At 45.0% G+C, this 17044-nt stretch overlaps 1 protein-coding gene across 2 annotated transcripts in view; it reads right to left on the bottom strand.

Annotated features, from left to right (window-relative positions):
* LOC147622371 (ABC transporter A family member 11-like) overlaps nt 1–16462 on the bottom strand; it is a 72254-nt gene extending 55792 nt beyond the window's left edge. The window contains exons 1-4 of one of the 2 annotated variants that reach the window (XM_086823491.1): nt 15713–16462; nt 15293–15524; nt 1604–1773; nt 1339–1524 (exon numbers count right to left, since the gene is read on the bottom strand). In XM_086823491.1, coding sequence (XP_086679617.1) covers nt 1339–1524; nt 1604–1773; nt 15293–15524; nt 15713–16165 — 1041 coding nt within the window. In that variant the 5' untranslated portion in view covers nt 16166–16462. Of the gene's footprint in view, nt 1–1338; nt 1525–1603; nt 1774–8993; nt 9189–15292; nt 15525–15712 lie in introns of those variants that run through there. The other variant, XM_086823492.1, reaches the window with a different exon arrangement.
* Between the last annotated feature and the right edge of the window lie 582 nt (nt 16463–17044).

The raw sequence follows: 17044 nt of genomic DNA, 5'->3' as shown, positions 1-17044 counted from the left end.
AAGGGCATGGTCCTCAAGGCCATTCGTAGACTACGCAATGGGCGAGCCCAAGATCATGAGGGACTCACTGCCGAGTACATCTCGCATGCCGATGATACCCTGGTGCCCCTACTAGCCTAAATATTCAATAGAGCCCTTTGTGAAGGATTTTCACCCTCTTGGTCCACCAACACCATCACCCCCATCCTCAAAGCCAGAGATCCACTTAATCCTAATAACTACAGGACGATCATGATTGGCCACACATTGGCCAAACTCTATGGATTAGTGCTAGAGGCGGAGCTCAATTCATTTGCAAAGAGCCAAGGATGGAGACTCAGGACAAGCTGGCTTTCGGAGGAGCTACTCTACCCTTGACCACATCTTCACCCTCCATGCCATCATCGAGGAGGGTCGAGCACGACATCAGACGATTTACTGCTGCTTTGTGGATTTCCGCAAAGCTTTTGATATTGTACCCCGAGCCCGCCTCCTACACCGTCTACAGGAGATCGGAGTCCCATCTGACATGATTTGGAGCATCATCCCTCTATGAGTCCGTCACCGGACAAGTGAGAGCCCCAGGAGGTACATCACAGGAGATTTCCAGCACTACTGGGGTGAAACAGGGCTGCCTTCTATCACCCACTCTTTTTCGGCCTCTACATTGATGAGATCTCGAGCTTCATTGAAAGCAAGTTGAGAGTCCCCAGGTCATGATGTTTTCCCATACGATCCACAGCAAACCATCAGTCCCACACGAGATTATCCAGGCAGAGTTTGTTCCAGCCCCGATGGTAGTGCATGCATTCTCCCAAACAGCCACATACCTCTATCGCATCCGTGCGATGGATCCCCACAGGTACGTGAGGTTTGTCGTGGATTCCTCGAGATAGCAAGCAGCACTCGAGAGCCACCCTGGAATATGGTATGCCTAAGTTTCCACTCGGTTCTCAGGAGATAGGCTCCACATGGACCGCCTCCCACGGTCCACCCCTTCAGTACAGTTTGGACTCCCCTTTTCTTGAGCTCTCTCATGAGGACACCAATCCGGTTAGATCTTCTCAGCCTCTACACCCACTGCACATGGATCATACCTTGGGAGCTTCCACCGAAGATGCACTTCACGGAGATCACTTCCTCACGCATGTTTTTCTATCTTGGCTCGGCTAGGTTCATCCTCAATGGCAAGGAACAAGAACATGGCAGCACACCAAAATTCTAGGAGAAATGGCCATGATATGTGGTGGAGTAAAGATGAAATACATATTCGGAAAAGTAAACATGTAAAGATTTTAAATTCAAATTTCTGTAGATTAAAAATTTGAAAAAAAAAGAAAACATGAGGTAAGACATTACCATGTTGACTTGGAAGAGGAAAAACAAGAAGAAGAGTATGCCATAACTATTGTGGAGGAAAAGATAGAACTGGAACAACATGCCAAAGAGTACAATAAGGGTCGAGGATATGAATGCCAATGTAGTCTCCCATAAAAACCAAGATAACCAATAGGCTGAGTCCATGAGCCCCATTATCGACATGGCCTGGAAAGACACAAAAATCAAATTGTCAGCTAATTGTTTAGTACATTTTAATTTTTAAAGAACAAAAATAGTTATATACCTGCCGAAGTTTCAGTTCCCTTTCGACAACAAGGCTACTCATTTGAATGACAAATCCAAACATGGTTGCTGCAAGAAGGAAAATCGGCCCGATTCTTCCAACCACTGAGAAGGTTTCTATGTTGGGATGAGCGAATTCCTTGAATGCAACTGACCACTCAATGCTTGAGTCTGTTGCAAAATTGAACATTTTGTGAAGCTGGGCTAGAGATGATTCAAAATTAAGCATTTAAGGTAATGAGATCCTTCTCAACTCCAAAAACTGCTCGATGTGTACAAGGTCTTTATCAACTTTAAAATATGCAAAAGATTGCACAAAAGACAGACAGAAAACTCAAAACAGATAGCTAAATAGATAGGGTAAATAGTTGTCTTTTGAGTCTTATGAGACCCAATCATGCAAGTACATGTCTACACAATATATAAAAAACAAAGACAAGCATAGTGTCTTAACTATTTGTGGATGTCTATGCAAAGTCAGCTGCTTTATGGTTTGAGAGTTTTTGGAGCCCCTCCCTGACATCTTCTGTGAGCTACTTTATGGTTTGAGAGTTTTTGGAGCCCCTCCCTGACATCTTCTGTGAGCTACTCCATACTTGGGCATTGGTCCTGCATAAGCGTTGAAATAGAGCATTTTACAATGTTGGTAAATGTCCTCAAGTGTGAAACGTCTTCTTTTTCCCCCTTGGTGTTCTACAAAATTTTCCACATTCTTTGGCCTTCTGTGTTGTGCATGTGCAATCCCTTGCTGGACTTCATGCTTCCTTCTATTGGAAATATGGAGCATACATGTGGCAGCTTTGTATGCTTCAAAGTCATGTCTGTAATTCGTTTTGTTGGGCAATTAGGCATTTCACATCTAACCCCTTTTTGCAGGCATCCAATTATTGTGTAAACAGCCCTTTGGGATTTTTACAACAAATATCGTTGTTGAGAATTCCCAAGGGATTCTTTGAAGACTTCCCATTTTGCAAGCAGTGACCAATAGATATCTTGGTTGGGTTGTAAGAGAAGAGATTTGGCAATTATATTTGATACATATGAGCTTCCTTGAAATCTATCATAAACATACGTGGATCATTTTTTCACATGAAGGTGTAGCTGGCTGTTGCAATCCTATCGCTCCCCAAGAGATCTTGATATGTAGTGGTCTATACTCTCTTGTACCAATGGTCCAAGAGAATATTCCATACCTGAGGGATGCTGTTCTACAGGAGGAATATGTAGTGGTCTAAAACAGACTCTTTGATCACAAAACCTTTAAGTTGAGATTTCTTCTAATCATAAATGCAACACCACCATTTCCTCTTCTTGTTTGCTTAGTGGCCATCGTAGAAAGTGCAGTGCATATGAGATTTTTGATGGGATCCTTTAAGTATCATAATTCCAAGCCTCTTGAATAGCATAATGTCTGCATCATGTATCAGCTCCTCTAGACAACTGCCTTATTCCAAGAGTATCTGCTGAAGTTCCAAAAGACTATGTGTAACGTCTATTGGGTGCGTAGGGTGGGCAATTTGGTTGCTTCTGTTTCAATGCTTCTGCATACTTCAAGAAGCTTTTTCTGTTCGGCTTGTTGTTGTGGGGTAAGGTCTACCCCAATGCTCAATTGGGTGTATTTCAAGCATTCTCTCTTGCTACTTACCAAGGCTCTAAGGTGTGACCTATACCTTACTTTAAATACGATTGGACGTTGTTTCCAATCTGCTGGTTGTCAGCCAACCCTCTGTGCATTCTTTATGGTTGACCCTATTAAATGGATTTCATTCTTGAGTTTCTCGTGTATGTTTTGCGCAAGCACCTTCATTTTTCCACTTCAAAGTTCCGATAGCCCGCAAAACACCAGATCACTTGGGTCAGCTGTGCATTTACCATGCCACTATAATAAACTGCTGCTTCTCTAAGGTGCTTGCTCAAGGGGGGTTTTCTGATTGCCTCAACCCATGGACAGTGCTCTTAAAGCTGTTTGGGTAACTTTGTGCACTGTTCTCGTCTCTGCAGCATTCTGCTGAAATCTTGAGTACAAGATGCCCACAAAGTCTATTCCAATGTGCTCTGAGTAAAAAAAGCTTACATGTAAAGACACATGCTGAAGATAAAGAGACGTAATGCCAATAAAAAGCAAGCAAGTGTAGGGACACAATCGATAGTGCATGTTAGAGTGTTCAAGATGGAGGTTGGGTGAAGGTAGGGGTGTGGGTGAAGGTAGGGGTGTGGGTGTGACACACCTACGAGTATGCAAGGCACAGCCGGACATTAGATAGCAACAGGGTCGGATAAGGTAAGTGACACGTGGTGTTGGTATTTTAGGGTTAGGGTTAGGGTTCAGCTATGGTGGCTGAAAAAGTGGAGCAGCAGTGGTTGAGTGAAAGAGAGTAAAAGACAATGATTGCACAAAACTCAAGTACTATATTGATGTGATTGTTTTGATACGAAAGTACAAGGAGTGAGTACATTTTTATAGCCCATGGGGCTTATCTTTTGACTAAGTCACAACCACATGGACTTAACACATGGCACTACTGCTGACATCATTAGGTCAAACTACATAAAATATCTAGATATTATGTGCCCCTCTAAGAGGCGGTTCACACATGAACACAAGCACTTACTAAGATGATGTTTCCATGCCAACAACATTTGTACTAGGATTTAAGGCTTGCTTTCAACACCCTCCTCAAGCGTTATCCAAGTACATACTTCCTTGGATTAATCTAAGCCTATGACTTTTTTTCACTGGAATGTTATGACTAGTGTAGTCCTTAATAGAGGCACTTTGTCAAGCCAACTTCTTCTTTGTTGTTGAGGGCTTTTAGAAAGCCCACCCTGCTTCGAACTCTGTGACGTTTGCTTCTTCTTTGCAGTCTTCTTCCTCCTGGGTGACATTTTCTTGTGCTTTGTGATAACAGTTATTTTCACGGTGATTTGTCTGACCACAATGCTTGCAAGGCTTCTTTGAAAAACAGTCTTTGTCATGTGGTTGGTCCTGCCACAGACTTTGCGTTTTTTGAAGTTCTGCTTCTTTGTGTAGAAGGTGCTATCCCCTACTGTTGCTCTGGCTTTGAACTTCTTTTCTTCTTCCTTGAAGGAGTTTATGACTCCTTCCAAGGTGAGTGTCGGGAGATTTTGAGTGTGGTCACTGGTGATGAGGGCGCCATAGGGTTCTTTTGGCATGGACTTGATAAGCACAGCGACAACCACATCTTCCTCCACATTAGCTTTGAGTGTTGCAAGCTAGTTCATGAGGGACTTCACCTTATTCACATGAGCATCAAAGCTCTCAAGTGACTGCATCCTAAGTCCATAGAACTAAATCTGCAGGGAAACCTTGGAGTTCTTCCCTTGAGCTCCGAAGAGCTTGTCCAGCATCTCATAAGCTTCCTTAGAAGTCGGGAGATCTGCTACATGATGTAGGAGGTTGTCGGACAACCCTAGGGCTATCAACCCAAAGGCTTTCTGTTCATTGAGCTTCCAGGCTTTTAGTGCTGCATCTTCCCATTCTTTGGGCATCTTTTCATCCCCTCAATGTAAGGCCACAAACCTTCACTCATCAAGTTGAATTTCAGCTTGGTCTGCCAAGTGTGAAAGTTCTCCCTGTCAAACTTTTCAATGAGCACATGTAAACCCATAATGATGGAGACAAGGGGTCTTAGCTCTTATAGACGACAAGCAGTGTCTACCCTTACAGAGATGATGCTAGCTGCCAGATGGCGACCAGCAGGAACTGATGACAGGTGTCGGCTACAAGTAGAGAGAAGCGCACAGTAGTGGTTGTTTTGTGTGCCCAGTCAGGCTGCTATGCTTAGGCTCTGCCTAGTCGGGTTGTTGACAATGACGAACTGTTGAGGTAGCTTCTCGCTCAGCACAGCATCGGATTTGTGGAACAGCAGTCGAATACGAGAGAGATGTGGAACAGCTATGCAGGCGAAGGAAGAACTGTTTCGTAGGGCTTAGAGGTAGTGAAGGGTGTATCAGCCGGTATGGGGGCAGAGAGGCAGCGAGCTCAAGTGAGTTGGGGTGCTGATAGAGAGGCCGAGCTCTGATACCATGCTGGTATTTTAGGGTTAGGGTTCAGCTATGGTGGTTGAAACAATGGAGCAGCCATGGTTGAGTGAAAGAGAGTACAAAGACAATGATTGCACAAAACTCAAGACTATATTGATGTGATTGTTTTGATATGAAAGTACAAGGAGTGAGTACATTTTTATAGCCCATGGGGCTTATCGTTTGACTAAGTCACACTCACACGGCGTTGACACATGGAACTACTGCTGACATCATTGCTCTGGTCAAACCACATAAATATATAGATATTGGACATTAAGCATTAAACAAGTCATTCCGGCCAAGGATAATAAGAACAAGGCAAGTGGGGAGCCTCAGTGACCTCAATAGCCTCAATGCATCTAGCCTTCCAAATGTGACACGCTCCAATACTAGCAATAATCTCCCATGCAGCATCCAACCTCTATGTTGGGGCTCAGGGGACGTATCCTAACTCCAGCATGTCTTGAAGACACCACCGCCGAGCAACTCCCTAACTGATCATAATGACCAAATCCATGACATTCCCTTCATACCTGAGCTGTGGACCTAACGATGTCAGCCAAATCATAGCACCGAAAGAAATGTAAGCATCATTTCTCATTCTTCTAAGGAGATGTGCTATCACAATCCAAATCCTATGTGCTTCCCTACACTCCCATAAGCACTGGTAAACCGTCTCTAAAGCTCCTGCACATCTCAGGCATGTTGTGCTAACACCAACAACCAATATCCACTAGTTGGGGGCAAGGCCACCAAGAAGATAAAGGACGATATATGTGTCCTCCTATAAGAGTGCCACAACCTCCTCCAAAATGTCAGGTGTGATACCATAAGCCTCCCAATGAGGTCAAAGAGTAGGGACTCTCTGAATGTGTGCTAGAACAAGATGCCTAGCGCTCCGCACAGTATAATTGAAGAAAGGCATGCTTGTCATTGGTTGGTAGCATCCCTCCACACCTACTCACCGGGGTCCCAATGCAAGTACCTGATAGGGAAACCGCCATACAATCAAAGGCTCCAAGCATCTATAATTATCCCCCGGGTGGAATAAATATAAAAAGACTTCCCTGCTCTGCCAACAACTCACCTTGTCCAAGGCTTCTTGTTTCTTGGCCAAAGCAACACTATGATAATACTGCATGGTCCTCTCCAAGGCCAAAGCAACTCTCTGTCGAGGGTCAAGATCGTTACATGACCTCCAAATCTCTTTGACCTCGTGTGAAATCTCTGCATCCAAATATAGAGAGTCAAGGATATGGACACGAGGGGATGCCATGCGAGTCCCCAACTCCCTAAGGCACAAAAGAACCTGTCAATGATCTGACTTGGTGGTGCCAGGCATGATAGCAATGATGGCTCCCCTATGCAAGCTCCAATCATCCACATAAAACCTATCAAATCGTGCCAAAATACATCCATCCCCACAGCTGCAGTTATCCCAAGAGGAGGATAAAGAATTAGGCCTCCTTTGAAGCCATCCTCTATCCAACAGTCCCAACCATAGAACAAGACCCTCAATCTTTCCCATGAGACTCTCTCCAAGGGGTGTGTTCTACCCTCACGGCTACCCTTTTTGTCAAAGGGCTGCTCAACCATGTTGAAATCCCCTCCAACTATCCAATGATCGATCTGGGGGAGGAGGTTTGTGATGGTGTCCCAAAGGGCCAAAAGACCACCCTCTCACCTCACATTACGTGCATAAATATTCAAGATGCCCTATTTCTGACCCTAATGCATGACCATAATCTACTTCGCCCTAGTAGGTATGATAACACCATATCCAATAACATGAGTCATAAGTGACGCTACAACAGAAATGCATACACCCCCATCTGCCCATGACCAATAAGTGTAGCCAGAAAGGATCTTTCCCAGTGTTACCACACTCATGCCTATCCAATTTGTGCTCTTGCAACAAGAGCACATCCATAGTTCTACTTGTAGCAATAGGATGGAGCTGGTCCTTCACGAGGCGTTTCCTACTACAGGTGGGAAGCCCTCCGAGGCCACACACATTCCATGAGACAATCCTCAAGGTAAAGATGTGGTTTTGACACCGGACCTAAGCAAACACTTAGCCGGTATCTGTGCCCGCCACCTCTCATAATGTTGAAGGAGGGGGGAGTCGCTTTGCACAGTCTCTGCATACGAGCACAATACATAAGTGCATCGAAAAGCATTGTGATCAGATACATCATATTGTACATCCTGCAAAGCATCTTGAGATGGCAACATATCTTGATGTGCATCTTCATGATCCCCCATGCCATGTACATCCTAAGTACTATCCAACCCCAACGAGGACTCAACAAAGTCATTATGGCCTGATGCTTCATCCTTTTGCGAAGATGACTCGCAGCTTCATCACTCTAATCCAATACATAATCATTCTTCCATACATTGTGTGGGTGAAGCATGAGCTTGTGTCCTAGCATTCTCACCAGGAGGGCGGTCATGAGAGACGACACGGCACTCCTAGCAGAATGCTGGCACAGACAAAGCCTTAGGCTGTGTCGCCTAAGAGGCGCGTTTGCACCGTCTCCTTTGACCCCTAGGCCTAGGTCAATCCCTAGCAAAGTGCCCCTGCTAGTGACAAACCCGGCATTGGTTAGGCCTACCTACAATCTCCATACGTTGCTTCAACAAACCGTTAGGTCCTGGAAGCAACATGAAGTCCTCAAAAAGCTCATTGTCACGAGCAAACACCATAAGCCTGGAACCACGTCTGTCGAGGCAATGACCACCTAGGCGGCATAGGTCAACAAGACAGAATTGTGTGCCTAGAAATTGTCCAAGGCGTGTGGACAATTTTGGACTAGGTCTTGGACCTCGTTCAACCACCAAAAGGAAGGCGAAAACTGCAAGTAAATCCCTTGAAGGGAAATTTGGAGGGTTCTACATTGAAAACTAACTATGGTTTGGATAATTGTTTTCAATTGTATTCATTTCATTGCATTGTAACTCGCAACACTATGATGGTAGATTCTAGTGTCTGGTTCATGGTATTCAATTTCTTTAGTAGTTTTGGTGTCTCTTTAACAGAGATGGCACCAAAGGAGGATATGTCAGTGGATCATAGTAACATGAAACGTTTCGTCGTTTCGTTGTTTCGAAGGTTTTGTTTCGTTTCGTTTCATCTGTTTTGGACGAAACGAAAAGGTTTCGAAATGACACTTCTTACGAAATTGAAAAAGAGAAAATGCTCAGTAACACCACACTGAGGGATTCCGGGCCGACCCCCCCCCTCAATACCAAGTATATTATTGGAGTATTTTATTGGTACAATGTTCCACAGGCTTTTAAGTCAGATTTGCCATAAATGCACCAGGAATGAATACAAATACCTAACAAGGCAGGGAGAGGAGTTCCTGTCGTAGTCGATGTCCCTCGAGAAATCTTCCCGCCCTTCATTGGAGTAAACAATCACGGTACTGGTTTTCCGGGTCCACACAGGATGCTGGTGTGCCCGTACTAGCGCCTGGACTGGACACTCCAGTGGGAGAAGACTCATTGAAAGGTGACGATGCTGTCCGCCCCATACGACCAAGCCAAAACGGCTGACCAGGAGCCTGTTGATCAGCCAGCAGCCTGCATATGGTGACTATGAGCAAAGGCGGCCAGCAGCTCCTTGTAGCAAAAGCGACCAGCAGTACCTAGTCGTAGAGGCAGCCAGCAGCAGCCTATAACCAAGGCGTTTCAGCAGCACCCGGTAGTATAAGCGACAAGCAGCCAGCAGCAGCCTGTAACCAAGGCGATTCAGCAGCACCCGGTAGTATAGGCGACCAGCAGCCAGCAGCCACTTGTAGCAAGCAATCAGCAGACCAGTAGCAATCCTGTAGCAGAGGCATTTCAGCCCACCAGCAACCTGTATAGCGAAGGCGTTCAGCCGACCAGCAGCCTGTATAGCGAAGGTGTTCAGACGACCAGCAGCCTGTAGCAAAGGCGTTCAATTCCCACTCCCTGCACTTCTTGTGAAAACAATCCTTTTGTGAATGCGCCTTCAGCCTGCATGCTTTCGTTGAGTTTTTCCACCAACCCCAACAACACGTGGAGGGTCACTATGTATGAGTAAGTTGCCCTCTCCACATGGTGTGCCCAAGGACCGGGTTGGGCCCAGGCACACTCATTAAATGTCCACTCACTTACTACAAGTGTGAACCTGCAAAGGTTATAACATTACAAAGAAATTTTAATAAAAATAACCAAGGTTTTGGCAAACTTACAGCCTGTTCACAAGCCACAAAACATGTCAGCATACAAGGCACTCCTACGGTTCACAGGTAGGCGTCCCAGAATACAAGGCACTCCTACGGTTCACAGGTAGGCGTCCCAGGCCCTAAACTGGACATTCATAACAGGCAAACAAACGAATACAGATCACATGAAAACAATGTCATGCATGTGCACTTGATTTATGGACCAATCTCTCGGTCATGGAACATGTACAGCAATGGCATTTCCGGGCACAAATCTGGCACATCAGAAAGCGCAGAATTGGGACCCAGAACACTCGGATCCACACACTGGGCACACTTGGGCACGAGAAACTGGGGAAAACCATATAAATGGGCAAATGATGCAGGAAACACCTCTGTGATTGGCTCTTAGCATTCTGACGAGCCTACTTGATTATCTCTTGTGACATTCTTCATCAGTACCTTTGTTTGAATTTGTTTTCTTCATGAAAGCTGTATTTGGAATTCTGGTAACCCCCTAGGGTACCCTTAAAGCTCGTACTAGATTAATTCCTTTGGATAATTAGATATCTCAAGAGAGGGTAAGGGTAGGCCCATTCTAACACCCCATTCTAGCGCTACTGATGTGTCCATCATTTACTTTCATGGTTTTATTGGTTTTCTTTTGTGGCTATTTAAGTTCTTGATCCCATTAATAGTTACGTAGTTCCAAGATCCACACTCCGGGTTACAAAATGCTTGAGGAATTTGAGTGGGTCCATGCCAAATCATCCACGCCAAATCATCCGGATGGACTTATTATTGAACAACCTTGAGTAAGAGTCAAACCCATGCAATCAAATCAAATGGGGTAGCCTTCGAGAATCTCATGAAGACCACCTTGCTTGGGGCTTCAGAACAAGCAGCTCTATCCAGTATCAACACAAACCCTGCAACTATGGCCGTACTCTGTAAGAACGTCTGTGTCTCATGTACCCGCTTTAGTTTTCTTCTTATCTAAGCTGCTGCTCCTCTTCATAAGCAACGGACCTCATTATCATCACATCCTAAAGAAGTTTGCCTTCATGGGCTTATTCAAAGTGCAACTACTTCTTGAACACATTTTTGCAGGTGTGTCGTTGAGAAGTATGGGGTCTCATTCTAGGTCAATGAAACTTTGTTCTAGATCCTGGTGTAAACGTGGAGAGAACATCTGCTGTTTCTCTAATCGCCACCAATCCGAAGTTCTTGAACCTATTATTGAACTGTAGATAGACCTTCACAGTCAAACTGATTAACCCATGTAATCAACTCGAGTGGGGTAGCCTTTGAGAATCTCGTGAAGACCACCTTGCTTGGGGTTTCACAACAAGCGGCTCTATCAAGCAACACAAACCCTGAAACAATGACCATTCTCTGCAAGAAAGTCTCAATCTCCTGAGAAAGTCTTCACCAGCTGCTCCTCTTCATAAGCAATGGGGCCTCATTATCATCACATCCTAAAGAAGTTTGCCTTCATGGGCTTATTCAAACTGCAACTGCTTCTCAAACGCATCTTTGCAGGTGCAGATGAAAGTGATGGGGTCTCATTCTAGGTCAATGAGGTCATTCTAGGTCCAGGTGTAACCGTGGAGAGAATATCTGCCAGTTCTCTGTCCGAAAGTCTTCCTCCTGGGATGAGGAATCTGTACATCTTGATCATTAGAGACCATGTTTCTTATATAACCCAAACACAACACAATCATTCAGTGTCTGAAACCCAACACTAAAACCTTTTTCCTGCAGGACCAAATAATCTTAACCTAAAAATTTGTTGTCTTGGCCATGCTCTAATACCAATGTTAGGTAGCCTAGAGCAGGCACATTGCTTCTAATCAAGGTTTATTTGCAGTGGAAGATTTAAACAATAATAAGGTGGAGAGTTCACTCCCATACAACCATAGTTGCATGCAACGGAAACAGATGATGTCTCCGCAATGAAAATAGCATATAACATTATGTAGTAAATTTAAATAGAAATGAAAAAAACAAAAGTTGAGAGAAATAGAGGAGAAACATCATTTTTAAAGAGAGAACAAGAAAACATGGAAAAAATCAAACTTTGGGATGGGGGGGGGGGGGGGGGGGGGGGCAGGGGAGGAGAGGAGGAAGGGGGGGAAATTTCTAGGTGAGACTAGGAAACAGAAAATGGAAACAGAAATGGCGTCTTGGGAGAAATGGAGTTTCCGCAGGAAACGGCTGTTGTTACTATGCAGCTACGAGCAGGCTCATTCGGGCTACTCCAGGAGTCTTGGGCTTCAATTTTCCTCTACGTACAAAGGAAGAGTTATTGGACTCGGGAGCTAGCAGATGATACCCCAATGTTTTTGGAGGCCTCATGTGCATGTCTTTGTGCCTTCCAAACAGCCTTGGAGGTTTTCTGTTTGATGGCAGGACCACCATTAATTGGCAGAAGTCTGTGGGATTTCATAAAAGTGATTCTTCACAAGCAGATTGGGGTTCGGATGTGGGGTTCACTTGGATTGAGAGAGGATGCACTGCGAGATACGTTGGCTACTAGGTTGGCATTGACATCTCCCTAGCACAACAGTTTGCACCTGTGCTCAAGAGCATTAAGAGAAAACTTCAGCATTGGAGTAGCAAGAAGCTTGATTTGGCATCCAGAGCCTTGGTGGCTAACCAAGTGCTGCTGGCCATTGCTTGGTTTATCACTTCTTGTTGGGTTATTCATTGGGGATGAATTGGCCAGTTACGTCGCCTCATTTGGAATTTTCTTTGGTCAGGATTAGATGGCACACTACACACCAGGGCCACAAATTCTTGGAAACCAATATCCTACCCAAGCAAGAGGGGGGATTGAACATCATAGACCCAAAGGTGCAACGTAAGGCATTGCTTTGTAAGATGATTGTTGGATGATTTCTTCTTGGCACTGAGCCATGGAAAGAATTTTTTATGCAGCAGATTACGCGGTGTACTCCGGGTAGAAGAGGTAGAGCATTGACCCCCATCCTCCCCCTTCGTTAGATCCCTTCTTTGGGCTTGGGATTGCATGAGGAAGTTCTTGGTCCACATACCTCCACGGTCAGCTGAGGAGGCTAACAAACAACACATTATGTGTGAATGACTTGATCTAGGATGAGTATTGTAGACCTCTTGGGGCAGCTACGCATATTCAGTGGGCTCACTCGGACACTCTCTTCCCCATAGTGCTTAAAAGCCTCACGGGGGATCACAGAGGGGTGCATACACAGCATTTGAGGGGCACTAGTCTTCAGAGGATTATGCAAATTGATACTGCCATACCCAACCACTGGATCATATGGACCACCTTATCACCCGTGGTTTGGAGTTTTCTCTGGAACAAGTGTACCTCTTCAGGTTATGGGCCTCCCCACTCTTAGAAAAGATGATGCCCTAATTTTTTTCGCTATACAGGATGGTTGGTATTTGAAGAGATATGATGTGTGAGATATCACCGAGGGCCCAATGGTGCGTCCTATGAGAGTTGTTGGCAAGGCAAGGAAGTTCTTTTAAATTTATCCCGCCTCAAGGAAATCACAAATGCTTGGAGTCTTTGGTTGTATGGTGGTTGCACTTGCATTGGGTCCCCAGTGAGTGGGTGCAGAGGGATGCTGCCAACCCAATGAAAAGCATGCCTTCCTTTAGTTATATTGTGCGGAACACCAGGAATCTTGTTCTAGGACACATTCAGAGAATCCTTACTCTTAGACCTCATTGGGAGGCTTCTGGTATCACACGTAACATTTAGAGGACTTTTTGGAGGAGGTTGTCACTGGAGGACATAGATATCCTCCTTTATTTGGCTCTCTTCTTGGTGGCCTTGCCACCAACCAGTGGAGATCGGTTGTTGGTGTTAGCCCAACATGCCCAAGATGTGTAGGAGCTTCAAAAATGGTTTACCATTGCTTATGGGACTGCAGGGAAGCACAAAGGATTTGGACTGCGATAGCATGTCTGCTTGGAAGAATGAGGAAGAATGCTTAAATTTCTTTTGGTGCTATCATTTGGCCAACACAATTGGGTCCACACTTCAAGTGAGGGGAAGGTCATGGATTTGGTCATTATGACAGAGTTGCTCGGCGGTGCCGCCTTCAAGACATGCCGGATTCAGGATACATCCACACATCCACAAGCACAGAGGTTGGACAGTGCATGGGAGAATATTGCCAGCACTGCAACCTAGCACATTTGGAAGGCTAGATGCACTGTGGCCATTGAGGGCATTTTGGTTTATGAGTCACACTGCATTTGCAAGATTTGGAGTGATATCATCCACACCCTCATGGCTTCGAAGTTCGAGGGCTGTGGAGAGAACGTGCGGCCAATTTATGAGAGTGGGATTATGGCATCTTTTTCATTTCCACTCATATGGGACCTTGTCGGCAGCACAAGGTACCGGACTGGTTGAGATTTCCACCTTGTTTGGTTTGAAATCTCCCTCTTGTGTATATTGTTTCATTAATAGAAATCTCTTCTCTGACAATCCCCCCCACCCCCAAAAAAAAAAGAAAAAAAAAACCCACCAATATACAAAGGGCTGGTTGACAGGTAGGACACCCTAAAATCGGAAAACCCATTCTTTTTTGACCCCTAGGAATTCTTTGACATGCCCAGCCCATGGCCGGGCTGTGAGTAGCTGTGTGCCCTGACCATGTCTGTGTCTGGGCTGTTAAAGCCCCCAAAATCAGGCCTCAACCCCCTGCACACTGCACAATGTTGAAAATTGCCCCAAGTTGGTATCTAAATCTGCTGTGTAATCTATCCACTCCTCATGTTGTTGCAGTCATTCATTCTCATAGGCCATTTTGTCTCCAGGCACCTGAGTTTTCCCATCAGAAGCGTGCACCTACACTACCCTGATGCATCCCTGTCTGAGAGCACACTCTTTGCTTTGTCCCTTTATACCCTTAGGGTTCACAATGGCCTGCCACTCTCCTTATCTACCTTGTACAGTGCCTCAATAGTCATGGCATGCTGCACATGAATTTGAGGCCTAATGCCTGTGACATTACGAAATAAAGATTTTACATTTATTCAGCTGTGAGGCAATGGTTGCTAACCTCAGTATCAACTCCGTAGACATACCAAGAACCTGTTTTAGTAAATCCCAAGGCATTGCTAGCTGTAATGCATTTGCCTGTCACTCTGCTAGGATTTTTCCTCCTTGGCTGGTCACACTTGGCTTGAGAAGTACCTCAGTAAGGTTGTTGAGAGTGGTGAAAACTGTCAGCCTCCCCTCTGCAAAGGGTCATGGTTTCCTACTTTAAAGAGATGCTTTCAACATAGTTTCATAATAGCCTGTTATTGGGGTTACAACATCGTTTGGTCTTTAGCACATGAGCATGTTGATTGCCAGCCTATCATCTCTCAATGGCAGTCAAATGCAAGTTCAGATTACCTTAGATTGATGATTACCGTGAGGAGGGCTGGTGAAGCATGCATACCTCCAGTTACAACACGAGTAATTTCCCTTTCTGCAGCTAGTTGAAGGGGGATTTGAAAAGTGAAGGTGGGATCTTCGTAAATTCCGCGCTCTTGTCGTGGGGTAGAATTTGTCTGAATCCCGTACGCGATCACACTTGAGCTTCGCTCCTGAAAATGCAAAGCTCCGGTTGTTTGCATGGGATTTGAAAGCAGCCATCGATTCGCTTCAGAAATAGTCGTGAAATTTCGAACCTAGGGATGCAATCAGGAGGAAATTCCTTAACACATGGGAACATACATCACTGTTATGTCAAAAACATAGGCATGCTTGGCCATCCATAGAAACCAAAAGGTAGCTGAGCGTCCAATGCATTCCTTTCTACCAATGTAGGATGGATAGTAAACCTTAGCTTAGAACATGAGAATGCATCAAACCATACCTTGGATGATGGTATTGGACGGCCAGGGTTGTTCTTCCTGATGTTGTCGATGATAGTGGATGCTCTGGTGATAGAACTCCCACTCCATATGAAGTCATAGCATGGAGTCTTGATGTAGTAGCCAGTCTCGCAAGCCGGGATGGGGGTGACAAGCATTGGCTCGGGGTCCACAAGGTTCTTGAATCCGGATGTGGTTTTCCTACTGGCAGTGACCGCCTGGTCGACGCAGAAGATGAGAAAGACAAAGAAGAGTGAGGAGGCTAGCTGAAGGGCGGTGCCGCGCTTGTTGCGGAGGGAGAGGAGAAAGTTCTTCTTGAGCAATGCATATAGCTGCTGGGAGAAGAGGGGAAAGCCATGCAGTTTGCCATGGGGAGGGGTACTAGGGCTACCACTAGCGGTGGGGGTGGGGGGCGGGAGGGTGTGAGCAAAGGGTGCCTCTGGGGAGGGCAACATGATGGGGTGATGAGCTTGGTAAGAGAGACAGTACTTAAAAAGCTAGAACAGTTTCTCGGAAAAAAAAAATTCTCGGAAAAAAAAAAGCTAGAACAGCATAGAGGTGATCAGTGATGAGGCTGACAGTGGAAACTTCCATGAAGGGTACAACATGACTGAGATGTATGGTAGTACTAAGTATCGTTGTGCTTTGATCAGAAGCATGCGTGGCACGTGCAGAGTGAGTGGTTGACCCAAAGCTTGCGGCCTTCCGTTGTGCCCGAGCCCCGAACCTCCTAGGTTCGGTATGCCTCCCTTGACTTTCACGTTACTTCAATACCACGCTTCTAATTTGGAGATTTCCCTTTTTTAGAAATTTTGTGCAATTTTTTTGTATAGTACATTTTTCAAGGCGGCTTCTTGTAGCTTCAATGTAGCTTCAAGTTGAACTTATTTTCAGTTTAGGTGGCCATGTGCTATTATGGTAAATAATTAAGATTTATTTGTGTTTTTCTCCACACATGCTATTTATGGTTTATAATTCCACCCTTCTGAATGTTTATATATAAATTTTTCCTTGGGCTATATGCCAAACAAATTCCCCCTCAACGTTAGCTAGCATGCACCCTTCTGAATGTTTTTCCTTCAGCCATAATGCCAAACAAATGGCCCCTCGGCATTAGCTAGCATGCAAAGCACATAGAGAGTTGGTGTTAACAAGGCAATGTCATTACAAATTCCTTTTTCTTTGAAAAGAACAAAAAAAGGATAATCACAACACAATTTGCACCGTAACATTTGCAAATTCACATGCAACCATATATGTTAAAACTTTCACTTTACACATGCCGGAAGCCACCTTACTCTGTGTCTATGTGTATGTGTGTGTGTGTATGTGTG

Source organism: Cibotium barometz, chromosome 29 (assembly GCF_041138505.1).
Source record: "Cibotium barometz isolate CiBa-2024 chromosome 29, ASM4113850v1, whole genome shotgun sequence".
Classification (NCBI taxonomy): Eukaryota; Viridiplantae; Streptophyta; class Polypodiopsida; order Cyatheales; family Cibotiaceae; genus Cibotium; species Cibotium barometz.
The sequence above is the reverse complement of the archived record's forward strand: the minus strand, read 5'-3'. Positions and strand labels throughout refer to the sequence as shown.